Genomic DNA, 15,091 nt, shown 5'->3' on the forward strand with positions numbered 1-15,091 from the left:
AAACTCTGAAAACATAACAGACAGTGGGACTCGGGTGTTACACCCATTGTAGACAGTCATGACTCACAGAGTTATTTTCAGACGATATACCGTATTTTCCGCACTATAAGGCGCACCGGATTATAAGGCGCACCTTCAATGAATGGCCTATTTTAGAACTGTTTTCATATATAGGGCGCACCGGATTATAAGGCGCATAGAATAGAACGTGTTGGCTGGGAGATATTGTGAATATATAAATATAAATACGTATAAAACGTAACGTATAAAACTACAAAAACAAAAGTACATAAGACGATTTCCCCAAATAATAAATTATTTCTTTGACGTTTCTCTTAACTCTCAAAACGTAGTTTTATACGTAGTGCATTCACAATAACTCAACGTTGTTCAAACGTTAATGTGCATATTCACAATATCTCCCAGCCTTGTTCAGTTGTAAACACGTAAAAGAAACACAGTCTGATACCGCTAATTCAAACGTTAGTGCAGGGGTGCCCAAACAGTCGATCGCGATCAACAGGTAGATCGCTGACTGATTCTCAGTCGATCGCGAGATGTTTTGTCAATATAAAATACAATTGTAAAATAGAAAAGTGATTTCAATTTCATCTCATTGCACTGTTTCCCACACACGATACCTGTGTTGGGAGCCCAAGTATACTTCCGACCTGTGTGTATTTAATTTTTCATTTATTCATGAAATTGCTGCGTGCACGAGAGAGCGAGCGGCGGAGATAGAGAGAGAGAGAGAGAGCGCGCGCAAGAGAGAGTGCAGGCATGCGCAATGACGTGCAGGTAAAACCTTGGGGGGGGGCTAAATGTTTTACCAAAAAAGTCATATATAGAAACTATGCTACGAGTGTTAAGCGCATTTGATGAAGCTGCAGCTACTTTTCTCTGCTCCTCTCTGCTGTCATGACTGTGAGCATCGCGGGGGACGAGACACACCGACAAACAGCGCAAACGCACACGCACATGCACACGCACATGCACACACACACACACACACACACACACACACACACACACACACTTGCACTGGAGCGCCAGCCACCACGCGAACCTTTTTACTTTTTACTTTTAGTGCTACAGCCCACAGTTGATCCGTGATCCGTACGGACCGAGGTGGGAACACACGTGACCCGGTCAAACGGTCGGTTGGACTTTACTCCGTTCACTCTCACCGTGTCTGCAGCTAATTTAACAAAAGCAAAATCATCTCACAGCAGCATGCTGTAGTCTGTAGTCTGCATTATTTTTTACAGAACTCTCGTTTATTATTTTCTGTTTGTTGTGTGAGTATTAAATGCGTTTGTAGGCTGTTGGTAAAAGCTATGGCTCACTATGTGGACTGGTAGATCTCGGCAGACTGGTAACTTTAAAAGTAGATCTTGGTTCAAAAAAGGTTGGGCACCCCTGCGTTAGTGCATAACTCAACATTGTTCAGTTACGTAAAACACGTAAAGCTCACTTTTTCAGTTCATTCCCCGTCCACGAATCCCTCGAATTCTTCTTCAGTGTCCGAATTGAACAGTTGGGCGAGTACGGCATCCAACATGCCCGGCTCCCTCTCGTCATTATCCGAGTCAGTGTCGCTGAGCGCCGTGTACAACCAGTATGGATCAACCAATTAACCAATTGATCCATATATAAGGCGCTCCGGATTATAAGGCGCACTGTCGTTTTTTTAGAAAATTAAAGGCTTTTAAGTGCGCCTTATAGTGCGGAAAATATGGTACTTGATTTATATTATATTTAAGTGTGAAAAATCACATAGAAAGCCTTTAACGTCCAGTCAAATCAAATTACTTATAAGAACAGATTCAATAGGACAGATTTAACAAGATGTCAGTGTTAGTGTAACTTGTTTTTTAACCTCATTTCACAGCTCATAAGATAAGTCATGAAAGGTTAAGTGTTCATGTGTAATCCTAGGAATGTGTCACAACTCTAAACGTCAAGTCAAACACTCTTTACACAGCATTCAGACATTCTTGGTTGTTTCGTTCTCAACAATGCATCCTAATATAATGGATGAACCAAAAGCAATTTTTTTTTCTTTTTCAAATCAACAAAATAGTGTTTGATACAAAAAAAGAAACCTTTTGGTTGCATTCCTGAAATGAGGAGATACCTGGTCCTCACTGTAGCTGCCTGTCATGTTTATTTCAAGGAGGGGGTTGTTCTCAACAAACAACCCCCTCCGCAAGCAGATCTCATTGGTCCTAATAGTATACCATGCATCTTCCTATATTTTGTGCATATTTTGGTAAAGTTTGAATGAACTTTAGGCAAAGACAACATCAGATAGATATCATACACAGATCTCCAAAATGACTTCTGTATGTGTTTTATTATTATTGTTATTTTTATTTTATTTCCTTTTTTTTTGTTTTGCTGACCGCAGTCGTATCCAGCCCACCTCTATCCTGAGGGGCAGTAGGGGGAGAGGGGGCCCTCTGAGGCCCTTTGGGCAGACGGCCCTGTCTGGGTCTTGCCCAAACTCACCTCATCTAGACAGGTGCATGCTACAGCCAGAATCAATTCTTCTCCCTTTTTGTGCTGATTTCCTTTGTGTCTTAAAGTGTGTGGTGAAGTCATCCATGCACAAGTATCACTAAGAAATATATTTTCTTGCATACATGTATTATCATTAACATCACTAACTATGACAGCACTGTGCATACTGTCTCTGGTGCCCCCCTCCTTTACTCCTCGCTCCTTTCCTAAAGATTTTCTCCAAACGTGACATTGACCTCTAATACCAGCTATCAGTGAACCGTCTCTGTGCTTCAGTTTTGCGCTTCACTTGACTTAATGCTTAAAATACAGCTATAATAATGTGTTTTCCTTCGATTCATCCTTGTGTTTTTATGTTCCTATCTGTCAGAGCACACACTCATGGCAGCCCCTCTCCTACGGGGACTCACTCATCAGGTCGCAGGGGCCGGCAACTGCCTCAGCTCCCTGCAAAAAGCAGCAGCATAGAGCAAGGTAAGTGGATTTTAAGAATCGGATTCTGAATATGTTGGGGGGACCATAGACTGTAAATTCTCATAGCCTAACATGGATTTTCCCCTCAGTTGGATTACTGTTCTGAAGATTGGTATTTTATAATTCATCATCGTATTTCCACAGTTATTTTTTGGAGACATAAGTGACCATATTTAAACAAGTCAGCCAGACGCTACAGCACACCTTGCTTTATCATTGGTTTTACTCTAAATGGTGGAAATCAATTTAAACATAAGAAAACTAAAACAATCAACTACATTTTAGGAAAATACAATTACTTCTGTTTAAATTAATTCAGAAAAAGCAGGTCACTGAAAACTTCCACCTGGCCATTAAAATGTAGGTTAAGGACAGTTCCACTTTTGCTTTATTATAATCTGAAACCAAGATGTCCTTTTTTTTTTTTTTTTTTCACAGGGGGAGAACTCTTTATTTAGCCCTTGAACTGTATTTGAGCGGATTTACTTTTTTTTTTTTTTAAACTTCTCTTTATTGGGGTTTTTTTATTTTTCAAATACAGATAAAAAAGAGACATGTTTATCCATACCTCAAACCAACACAAAAAACTAAATGATAACAAATAAATAAAAACATAAGATGTAAAAACAATTAAAATACCAAAATAATAATAAGATTTAAAAAAGAGAGATTTAAATCGTAATAATAATACAACTTGAAGGATGTTAAGTTCTCTGGATTGTACTAAATTGTTATTTTTTCATGGGGTTGTTGTTGTTATAGTAGTCTATAAATGGCGGGCCATATTGGGTAAAACATTTATCTTTGCTCTCAGGGTAAATTAATTTATTTCTATCTCCAAATGCTTCATTACATCATTCATTAAAGCTTGATAAACTGGAGGATTTCTTTGTTTCAAGATGTCCTTTCTTTAACGGGGATCCAATAAAGCCACAGATGAAGGAGCATATTAGTAAATATCCCAATGCCATATAAGTCGCTGATAATGTGGTTGTTACATATTTAAAGATAAAACTAGACTGTAAGTAAAGCATACTAACATGGTCATCAGTAACATTAAGCCTTAATAATCAACATTTTGAACATGTTGTACACTTTGAGTCAAAAGAACTTCCCCCAAAAAATGCAAATCTAACAATAGGGATGGATGCCTAGAGAACATGTACATGATAAAGCTGGTAATGTAGCATAATAAGAACAAACTGGACAAGGTTGTTAAACTAGGCAGCAAGATAACTGGGAAGCAAATGTACAGCATTTCTTTCCTGACAGACCGGTACACACTGAATTTAGCCATCAAGATCACAGCTGACCCTCTGCACCCCCTTTGGTCAGAGTATGAACTCTTGAATTCAGGGCGCAGGTACAGAATGCCCAGGATGAAGACTAGAAGAGGCATTACATCCTTTGTACCGCGCAGTATTCAGCTGCTTAATAAGAGCTGATTATACAGGACGAACAGGCACTCTGCACTTTATTTAACTTGCTGAAATCCCTCATTGAATCATGTGATGCTTTAGTGTGTTTTTTTGTGTTCTATGTGCTGTCCTGTAAATGTTTGTTTGTATTGTGTTTTTATGCTCTCTGTGCAAGGCAAATTCCCCTAGGGGCAATAAAGGTTTCAGTCATTCATTTCATTTTTCGTTAGCTTTATTTACCCTGTTGCATTAGTTGATCACATGCAACAGTAACAAACAGCACCCTGATCCTTCTCAAAGGCCCGATGCTGAGCAATGGGTTTAATGTAGGGATCCTAATTAAGGAGTGTATATGTTGTGTTTTTGTGTGGTATTATAGTGTTCTCCACTTATAAGAGACTTATATTTGGCCATAGGTTGATTATAAAAATTCTGTCTGACCCACCACCATCACTCACAAAGGCACTGAATGTACAATAAGTAAACATCATGCTCCATCTAGTGTCAGAAGTCGGAGCCTGCATCCTCATCCTCTTATTGGAAGCACATTAATTTTTTCTCTTATTTACATTCCTCTCTCTCTTCTGTCGTCTATGCAGTTCCTGTGTCACACTCTTGTATTGTCTCTCCTCTCTCAGTTCTCGCAGTAGAGGAGCGTGCCCGACAGCTGCCGATGAAAGTACATTCCTACCGGCCTTCAGCCTCCCACGACCCCGAGACGGACCTCAAGACAAAACGGGAGGTCAGCATCTATGGTTCCTCCCGTCATTCTTCAGATTCCTCTTCTCCTACTCCTCCTGCTCTTAATGAATGGAATTATGTCAAATATTAAAAACTTCCCTGCCTCCCTCACCGGTGTGTCTTTGTCTGTAGATGTACGCAGAGCAGCGGCGTAGCAGCGACAACATGTCGGCCAGATCGTCAGGCAGCGACACGAGCGATATGTCGGCCCTCTCCCGTGCCAGCAGTGCCTCCCGCCTCAGTAGCACCAGCTACATGTCCATCCAATCAGAACGACCGGGAGGACGACTCAGGTTAGTCTTCATTGGCTATTTTTTTACGTGTTTAATTTAAAATACTGAGGATTCTTTGGGAAGAGATTCATAGTTTATAGATGCATGCTAAAGTTGTCTCTGTTTTTATTTCTGCATGCCAACTCCTGCATGTTTCTGTCCTTCTGCATGCTCTGCCTCTTCTATCCTCTCTCACACACACACACACACACACACACACACACACTTACAATGAACAATGGGAATTTAAACACACTGGAACCCAGATCCAAGTCGTTAGAGGAGGAGAAGAAAGACAGGAGGATTTCGTGGGGGGTGAATGGAGAGGAGGAGAGGAGGAAGGCAGCAGGAAAGAGACGATTCTCTGCGGAGTTGAAGCGCAGGAGACACACTGTAGCCGGAGACACGAGGGAGTCCAGGTAAAGATCAGTAAACCCAGAATGCTGAGTTCACTGATGGTGGCAGGCCATCCATCTTCTCACTGAACAACCCAGAAAGAAAATCCCTAAATCCCAAATCATTTAAGACAACAGCACACAATGGAAAACTTTGAACAGTTGCATTTATAGACTCTTCCTCATTGATCTCTGAAGGGAAGTTAGAGGGATCTCCAGAGGGAGGTCGAATATCACATCGAACTTGTAGATATACAGATTCTTATTCAAGGGCCCCTAAGCTGAGGGTAAATTCACTGAGATGGGGTTAAACTTCCTGCTAAAGGATGCTGTCCAATCGTATTTTTGAGTTGCAGTTCACTTGTTAAAATAGGATTCTCTGGTTGAAATAAATCATCTAAGGATATTATTGGACCCAATGTATAATTTAGTGCTTTGTCACACATTAGGATTTTATACATAAAAAGATGTTTAGCAAGTTTGGAGTCCTCAGCTCCCAAAATGTTAAGCAAATATGAGAAAATATACCTTTTTTTTTACAGCTTTAACTTTAACTATTAATTTCAAGTTTTTCTCTTTAAAGTCCAACACATGTATGGAGGTTCATCCTATTGGCTGTAAAACGCTTTAAAATCAGCTTCTTAGTGAATTCATCTATGAAAAAAAATCAATTATGATGATCAGTTTTTGTTGATGTGGCTTTCATTTACAATATGTTTAAAGGAAAAAAATGATAGCAAACAAAAAAAACATGAAACTTAATGTCAAAAATACACAATATGGAAAACATTTGCAACAAAATACTATAGGTCCGAATGAGGTCAATTTCATTAAAAGATTCCCACGTGTACACACACACACACACACACACACACACACACACACACACACACACACACACACACACACACACACACACACACACTGTTACACAAAGCGCACCTCACACATACACTTACACATACTGTGGCTGTGTGCTGACAGTTACAAACGACCCAATCCCAGTGGGCCAGCTGGTGATGATGAACTGCAGCTTATTAGCCACTAATGCAGTGAGGCCTGGAAGGAGGAGAGAGAAGGAGCCACTTTCTTTATGGCCTTACCGAGGATCAATCCAAACAGAGCGTTATAAAAGCAACAACCCCCACAGCCTTTGACACACTTTCAAACATCAGGGCTGAGGGAGAGAGGAAAAAAAATAACATGGTTACTTTTTACTTTGTAGATTATTTATAATAATAATAATCTTTATTTATAGAGCACTTTTCAAAAACAAGTTACAAAGTGCTTTACAAGGACAGCAAATATAAAAACAGGCAGGTCATAGAATAATAAACAAGGCAAGATTAAGGAATAAAAATTACTTTAAGATATAAAATCCCTTTTAAAAAAACTGTAAAATACATACAATTATTTTAAAGGAATTCTAAAAAGTGAAAATAGTAACAATTTAAAATCAACAAAATTAAGGAAAGGCTCGCCGGAAAAAGTGTCTTAAGAAGAAGGGACTTAAAAGAGATGACTAATTCTATATTCGATATTTGTCATTTTTAAAAAGAAACAAGCACTAAAACAAATAATGTGACGAGAAGTACGTAGTTGTACCTCAACATGTCATTTCACACCGTGAAAATAATAGATTCGTGCTCCAGTGTTAATCTGCTTTTTTACTAGATTTGAATTCCCACTCATTTGCAAACTCTTTTACCAGGTCACATTTATTTATTCAGGACATTTTTGGAAAAACAGGAACTGACCCAAAAGTTCTGTAACATCAATGCAGAGAGGTCAGAAACTGCCTACTTTCCCCCCAATCACACTGCATTCACACACTGATAGAAGTGTGCCAGTGTGCCAGTTCAAATCTCCAACCCCATTACTCTTATGCAGATGTGACCACAGGAGCTTTAGGATTGAACCACCCGACTCTCTGGTTGAGAGATGACCAACTCTACCACTGAGGCACAGCCAACTTTTGGTATTATAAGAGACCAACTCTATTCTAAAAAAAAAACATTCACAGTACTGATATCTGATGAACATGTTCAAGTTATAGTGCGAAGTAAAGAGTGTTAGGCTGCTTACAATCTTTCAAAGTTTTTGTTATTGACACATTTTAAAGATCTCTTTGCTAAGAGAGCGAGACATGGATTGAAATCTGCACAGAATGAACCCTTGGCTGTGCAGGGGCCGACTTCTTCATGACAGTTTGGAGACAGCACGAGTCTGTTGTCTGAAAATAGGATCATACGGAGTGAATTCAAATAAGCAGATGACTGGGAATGAGGGCATTTATAAAGCAGCCTGTAATATAGCTAATCTATTATTCAGACATGGGGTCATTTTAAGACAGACAGTGGCGATGAATTAGTGATCCAGTGATGTAAGAGGCCGGCTGGTCTGAGGTCAGTTTGAACTCCGAGCTGGATATTAATATCTGTATTGAGGCTTCAGGCCTGTTAGATGATAGTTCTGGAAGAAACCGGGTGCATACAGAAGAAAGAAAATAAAGATGGCACAGGTTTTATCTTCATGTATCTTCTGCTTTTTTACCAAATCTATGTTCTTAAATCTTTACGCCCTGATTCTTATGCCTGTATTTTATATAAAACTGCTGTTCCCTAATTTGTAATCATTCTTTGGATGCTGTTCACATTACCTTGTGTACCCAAATAAGTAATCTATAATCAATTATCCTTTCATTGCAATCATTGAATGGTAAGTACAAATTGATGAAAATTATGTATTTCAAAGAAGTTGAATAATCAAACCACACAAAAATAAAACAGAGTAGTTTTTTCAGCTTTAATCTTTAAGCTTTAAAGAGTTTTTACATTTTCACTGTATTCTAACCAGAACAAAACAACTCAATTGACACAGTTTGTTTCGGTTCGACTTACCTATAAGTATTTGTTCAAGTACATGTTTTATTTTTGCACTGGGTACTATGTTGTTTTTCATTTTGTTTGATTTGCCCTTTGTTTCCTGTGCTTGTGTTTGTGTATCTGTGTGTATGTTTGTGCCATCAATCCCCTCTGCATGTCTCAGATCCCTCCTTGCATGCATCCTGTGCTGTGACTGCCCGGAACCCCTCCATCCTCCAGACCTGGGTCCTCCCCTCCGTACCTCCCCCTCTGCTGCATACCCTTCCCTAACCCCCCAGCAGGGGGCAGAGGAGAGGCCTCAAACCACCCTCCCTCTTCCCAGTTCTTCCTTGGCTTCTCTGGGGCACTGGTCTGTGGCTGCCAGGGCTGCACAGGGAGTGGAGACTATGGGGGAAACGGGTAGCTTAGCTGGGATCTCCTGCAGCACTTTGACCCCCTCTGAGGGGATGGACATGCGCTTTCTCCTCAGAACCCCTAGGAGGCAGGAGAGAGGACTTGTGGGCTTGGGCCCGAGTTTAGTGGCTCGTTTGAGAAGACTGAACTTTCATTCTTAATTTGACCATCAGCAATATATTTGAGTATTATTTCATTTCACTAATTCTTTTTATAAAATGAAAAAGTGCAATTCTTTGGCTACCTTTGAAAAAGAAAAGATCCTCATTGTCATCAGTATTTTCTGCTTTGCATTCCCAGATGTTTACACATCAGGATTTGTTTCATATTCTGTTTAATTAATTCCTCAACCACAGTCAAATTAAATATATTGTCAGTCTCCACTTCTTGTCGGCCATGTTTATGTGTTCTCCTTAAATGAAGGTACAGTATAGAGAGGGTTGCAGAGGTCTCAATGATACCCTCTGCACTCCCTCAGATCACAAAGTCACTCAGTGTCCTCTCTCTGCAGTCGCCGTTTACGATCTGTGGGCCGCAGCATGCTGAAGAGTTCAAGCGTGAGCGGAGAGATCTACACACAGGAGCGCACTGACGGTAGCCAATCAGACACGGCGCTGGGTACGGTCGGTGGCGGCAGCAAGAAGAGACGTTCCAGCCTCAGCGCGCGGGTCGTGGCCATCGTTGGCAACCGTCGGAGCCGCAGCACGTCACAGATCAGCGGCCCTGGTGAGTTGCAATGATAACCCCCAAGATGTTCAGTTTTGACTTTAAAGTCCAGTGGGTAGATGTGTTTATGAAGGTGAGAAATTCATTCAACCAAAAAGATGACAGACAGTAAATGTTGTTATGCATCTCAAATTCATCAATCGAATGTTGAATTTATTGGAAAGGTGCACATTCTGAATGGTCATGTCTGCAGAATCTCTACAGATAGTTCAGCCTCTACTAGTCAGGGAGACGATTTTAAAGCATTTTATGAAGATCATATTAAGGATTGAAGATGGCTGTAATTGTGTTTGTTTACATCGCCTGGACAGCCTCCTCCCCTCATGTATAAAAGTTGTTTAATTGAGGGACTAGAGAAAAGAAAAATAACATACTGTACTCACTGCTTAACTGTGTTTCTAGATCATGCTCATTTCAGGTAAATTTACATGCAGTGTGAAGATACCAGCATAATAAAGATCGCTAGCATTAGCATGCTAACACAACAATGCAGCGCAAGTTGTTTTGGTTTCATGCTGGTGCTCAAGGGCGACATCTGCTGGATCAAAAAAATCACATATAAAGCCTTTAAAGACAGCTGTCTCAACCACTTCTACTCAAATCAATCTTCAGATGTTTCTTCCAGAAATCGTTTCTTCAAAGACACAACAAAAAAAATCCATCCAAAAACAGCCAAACCCATTCTTTACATGTTTGCACATTGGGGTTTTTTGAGCTACAGAAAAAACACCATGAATAGCATTTGGTTTCACATTTAGCAAACACTGGGCAAAGATAATAACATCAAAACGTGTTGTGTCAAATGAATGACAGTGCAGGCAGGGTGTTACTTTAAGGGAGTGGCTACCTTTTGATTTACATGTTGCTAGAAGGTGAGCTGGAAATTAGGATAAAGATGTGGCAGTGCGTTTCCCCCCTTTTCCCCATCATGTCCAAATATGGTCACTTCCTGCCACAAAAAAGAAAAAACAAGACGGATGCAGCCTGAATGGCAAACTTTGTCCATCATTGTTGTTGAGGAAGTCAACCAAAGGAAAACACAGTCGGCTATGAAACAGTATGAAGCCTATACAGATGCAGCTGTGATGGATGATTTCATCAGTGTTTTGTTTTCTTTCTGTAAGCCACAATCTTACCATAACCTTCACCAGACCTTGTATAAAATACAGCGTTATGTCGTTTAAACGCCATGTTACAATCAAATTCAAAGGACATAAGTTTCATAGCACCTCAGATTAGACACACTTTCTAGAATCTGCACTGATTTTAAAACAACATAAAGAGATAGTTCTCTTGCATATACAAAAAGATTTGTGACTCTACCAAAAGAGTAACTGTCCTTTGTTTTGGAAAAAACAGACCTCTGCAAGTGCTCGTTATGAAAGCAAAAACAACCTAATCATATGTTTCACAGAGTTTTAGAAACATGGTGGGTCGGCTGAGAGCCCTCCCAGCTCAGCTTCCAGCCACACAGAGTCCAGAATGCACTTTTACCAGAAAGAGGGTGTAAAGACTCAAGATGAAAGCCAAACAATGCACTCATGTCTTCTTTGTAGTGGACATAAAAAGCTATTAGAGAACACCAAGCCTAAGGGGTCTCCTGCCCTCTCCCCCCCTGATGAAGAGATAAGGCAGCTGTGATAGTGCAACAATGTGAATCATTTGAAAAAAAAATATCCTGTTCATGATGGATTAGAGTGGAAGTAGGTGATATTGTCTGTGATCTTGAATTTTTACAAAATGATGGGTTTATTATTATTTGTATTTTAAAAGTAGGTCACATATTGCTCAAACTCTTAGCATGTACTGTATATATGAATATCATTTAATGGGTGGCTCAGAAAAACAAAAACAATGTGTCAGAAAGCAGTTGCATCCCAGTAGTAGATGTCACAAAGTATTTTTTGCTGGTTTATTTTGTGCCCAACAATTTCCTGTTTACTTCTGACAAGTGGATTCAGCAGGGCATGGGTGTAACTTTGGCCATACTTCAGAGAGAGTTATTGCAGAGCCCTGAACTGGATCTGACGCTTATTGATAAATCTGCTCTGTAAACTGCTGCCATTCTCGATCATTCTTGAGAATGATATTTTGTGATGTTTCTCTGTTTTAAAATGTGTATAGTTTAGTATACTCAGCCTCTGAATACAGTTTAATAGTGAGAGGGTTTCCCTAATGTTGCCACTTAAAGCCTCTGGTTAAGTATTTCTGCCCTTCACATCTTGTCTATGAACTGAGGAACGGATTGAGAGGGGATCTCAATCCTAGCATCACTAGCATCCTTTAAAAAAACGTAATTATTAATACAATGATCATGATAGTTCTTCAGAGTGTCACTCAGTCCCAAAACTATTTTTTCCGGTTTTAGCAGCTTGTCAATCATGAATTAGTTGCGCTTCAACCAACTTTTTTTTGTCTGTTTTGATCTGATCAGGACAATCATTTGCCAAATGCTCATGTTGTATTAAAAAGGAGTTGTTTGACATTTAGACTTTTGAGTCATTAGAAACATATTAACAGGTGTACGAGATCCATTTCAAAGGATCACTTTCTCACAGACTTCTGTACAAACAGCGAGCCTGACCCTATCCAAAGTTCAAATCTGCATAGCGGTCAAAGGAAGAATGTGCGACATTTTACACAGAAATGCAGGCCACAGGCAATTGCAGCTTGAAGCCAAGGACAATTTAGTCCAGCGTTAGCTCTTAATGGTGCTTAATTATGGCTCGTTCTAATAGGTTACTCCTCGATGCGACCGTGAGTGGAGAGGGGTTGGGGGTGTGCTGCTGGAGGAGAGCGGAGGCTTCAGAATAGTGGAGGTGTCACTAAACAGCAGTTTGTTTTGGTTTTGTGCTGGTGCTCAAGGGCGACATCTACTGGATCACAACATTCTTCCTTTATGTTAACCGATTAACATGTTAGACCTTCTGTTATCAATTCATACTAAAGCAGAGGACTAAAATGTATGTATTGCAATCGTACAGGAACACAAACTTTTTTTTTTACACGTTGGTTTTTTATGCCGTGGCATCGTGTGATTGGATTTCATCTAAAGACATCATGTTTCTGCTGAGATAAGATAGATGTTAGCTGGCTGTACTACTGACACATGGTTGATGGCATTTGACTTCTTATGTGAGCCAATATGCACATTTTCCAAACTAGTCAGGTTCAAGTGACTTCATTTGTACCCAAAGGTACAGCATCCATTATGACACACAGATTAACAATGAACTGCTAAGAGAAGGACAACTATTAAGCTGTCTAAAACATGATAAAAACCATATATATATATATATATATATATATATATATATATATATATATATATATACAAATGAAAAATAAATCAAATATGAAATGAAATGAAATGAAAAAGGGCTCAAGGTACCACAAATCAGGGCATATGGGAGAGAGAAGTCTCGACCGATAAGATCGATAAAAGACTCAAATTATTTAGGATAAACATTTTTCATTTAAGATATAAGTCTGTGGTTTGAAGTCAGTGTCCATCATTGGCCTTTTTTTCGATGCTATTTTCATGAGACATGGGCCTTCAGTGAACTCAATCAGAATTGGACAGGTTAAAATGCGAGGTCATTAACATATCGAGGTTAAAAAAAAAAGGTTAAAAATGAGTATGGTGGCATCTCTGAATATAACATTGTTGTCCTGTCTCTCCTCTTTCCTCCAGAGGGGAAGAGTAAAAAGGAGAAAGGTGCACCCATCCAGAGGAGCACAGAGACCGGCATGGCAGTGGAGCTGACCCGCAACATGAGCCGGCAGCCCAGCAGAGAGTCCAACAACGGCAGCATGAACAGCTGCAACTCTGAGGGGAAGTGAGTAAACAGCACACTTCCTGTCTGTGTCTGGCCTTCTTTTCTACATCTTACTCTTTTATCATCAGATTTCTATCTGAAAAGGGGAAAACCAAGTGACACTCCATTTATTACTTCATCTACTTTACATTCAAAGTGCGAAAAAGAAATATTTTACATTTCTGTGTGTTTCAAGCTTCAGTACTTACTAAAATACATTTTTACCCTCTGTTTTGAATGGCAAATGTTTCCCTGTTGAAGGTGCTGAAGCTTGAAATAAATAAATCACACTTTAAAACAATGTAGAGATGACATGTGAGCGTGTTTGCTTAAATGTTCTGAGGGTTTACATCCCGGCTTTACCTTCCTGTCCTGGGTGTGTCAGCTGACAGACGGTGCACGCAGTGTGATATAATGAGCACACTGTTAAAAGAACTCAGGCTCAGTGAGGCGTCACTAAAACACAAAAAGTGACAGAATGTCTAAAATAATATTGCTATCATGTATTGATTCAGTGCTTTTCATAAAAATACTCAAAGATACTTTCCAAAATTGCATAATAAAAGGAAAACAAAAACTTGTCAGGAGGAGAGAACACATTAAAACAATGGTTATTGTGATGGATTATCACACTTGGGTAATATTTAAGGTATTAGATAACTGGTTCCCCTGAAGGCAGCAAAATGACCTCTGACATCTCAGAGTACCTCCACTGTATTCAAAATCAAAAGTCACTGCTATCACTGTTTTTGTATAAATTAGATTGGTGATTTTTCTATTCACGAGTGTGTGTTCTCTTTGTTAGTTTGATCTTCTCTGGAGTCAATCTGGGGGCCAGCAGTCAGTTCAGTGACTTCCTGGACGGCCTGGGACCGGCTCAGTTAGTGGGGAGGCAAACTCTGGCTACTCCTGCTATAGGTAAGATCTATAGTCCTCTTCTAACCTCTGAGATCTCACTGTAACAATCATTTTTTAATATTCCTATTATATATATATATATTTTTTTTTTCATTTCTATCAAGTGATATTTTTTAGACAACTTCTGCCAAACTTTTGACTTGTCTTTTATAGTTTGTTATTTTTTTATTGACTCTAATGCGTTTTTTATTTTCTATGTTATACTTATTTGTATTGTTGTTATGATGTTTGTTAAATGTTATTAAGCTGTATAGTTTCTCTGTGTTCAGCATGTTGATCTAAGTATTGATTGCTTTTATATAGTTTAAATTGGAAAGAAAATAAATAAAATACTTTTTCATCATGTAGGAATTAACACTGCACATCAAAATACTATAAACATAAATAATAATAGAAGTGTATGAAGAAAAATGAAATTATTTCAAGTATAAAAACACACCATGGATGCCCCTTAAACGTATCAGGCAGCAGCATCTCTAGCTCACAGACATTCAGTATCAGAGGACGACATTTGAGTTATTACGTTAT

The 15,091-nt window shown here is 39.3% G+C and overlaps 1 protein-coding gene across 13 annotated transcripts in view; it reads left to right on the forward strand.

Annotated features, from left to right (window-relative positions):
* The window catches only part of rims1b (regulating synaptic membrane exocytosis 1b), a 91,224-nt gene that overhangs the window by 71,378 nt on the left and 4,755 nt on the right, over window positions 1–15,091 (forward strand). For 9 of the 13 annotated variants that reach the window (XM_065965393.1, XM_065965429.1, XM_020652311.3 and 6 more), the window contains 7 exons: window positions 2,411–2,524; window positions 2,894–2,997; window positions 5,054–5,157; window positions 5,289–5,449; window positions 9,613–9,827; window positions 13,522–13,666; window positions 14,451–14,563. In XM_065965393.1, the coding sequence (XP_065821465.1) occupies window positions 2,411–2,524; window positions 2,894–2,997; window positions 5,054–5,157; window positions 5,289–5,449; window positions 9,613–9,827; window positions 13,522–13,666; window positions 14,451–14,563 (956 nt within the window). The remainder of the gene's footprint in view (window positions 1–2,410; window positions 2,525–2,893; window positions 2,998–5,053; window positions 5,158–5,288; window positions 5,450–9,612; window positions 9,828–13,521; window positions 13,667–14,450; window positions 14,564–15,091) is intronic. The other 4 variants (XM_065965735.1, XM_065965790.1, XM_065965759.1 and 1 more) reach the window with 1 other exon arrangement.

Source organism: Labrus bergylta, chromosome 1, assembly GCF_963930695.1.
Source record: "Labrus bergylta chromosome 1, fLabBer1.1, whole genome shotgun sequence".
Taxonomy (NCBI): domain Eukaryota; kingdom Metazoa; phylum Chordata; class Actinopteri; order Labriformes; family Labridae; genus Labrus; species Labrus bergylta.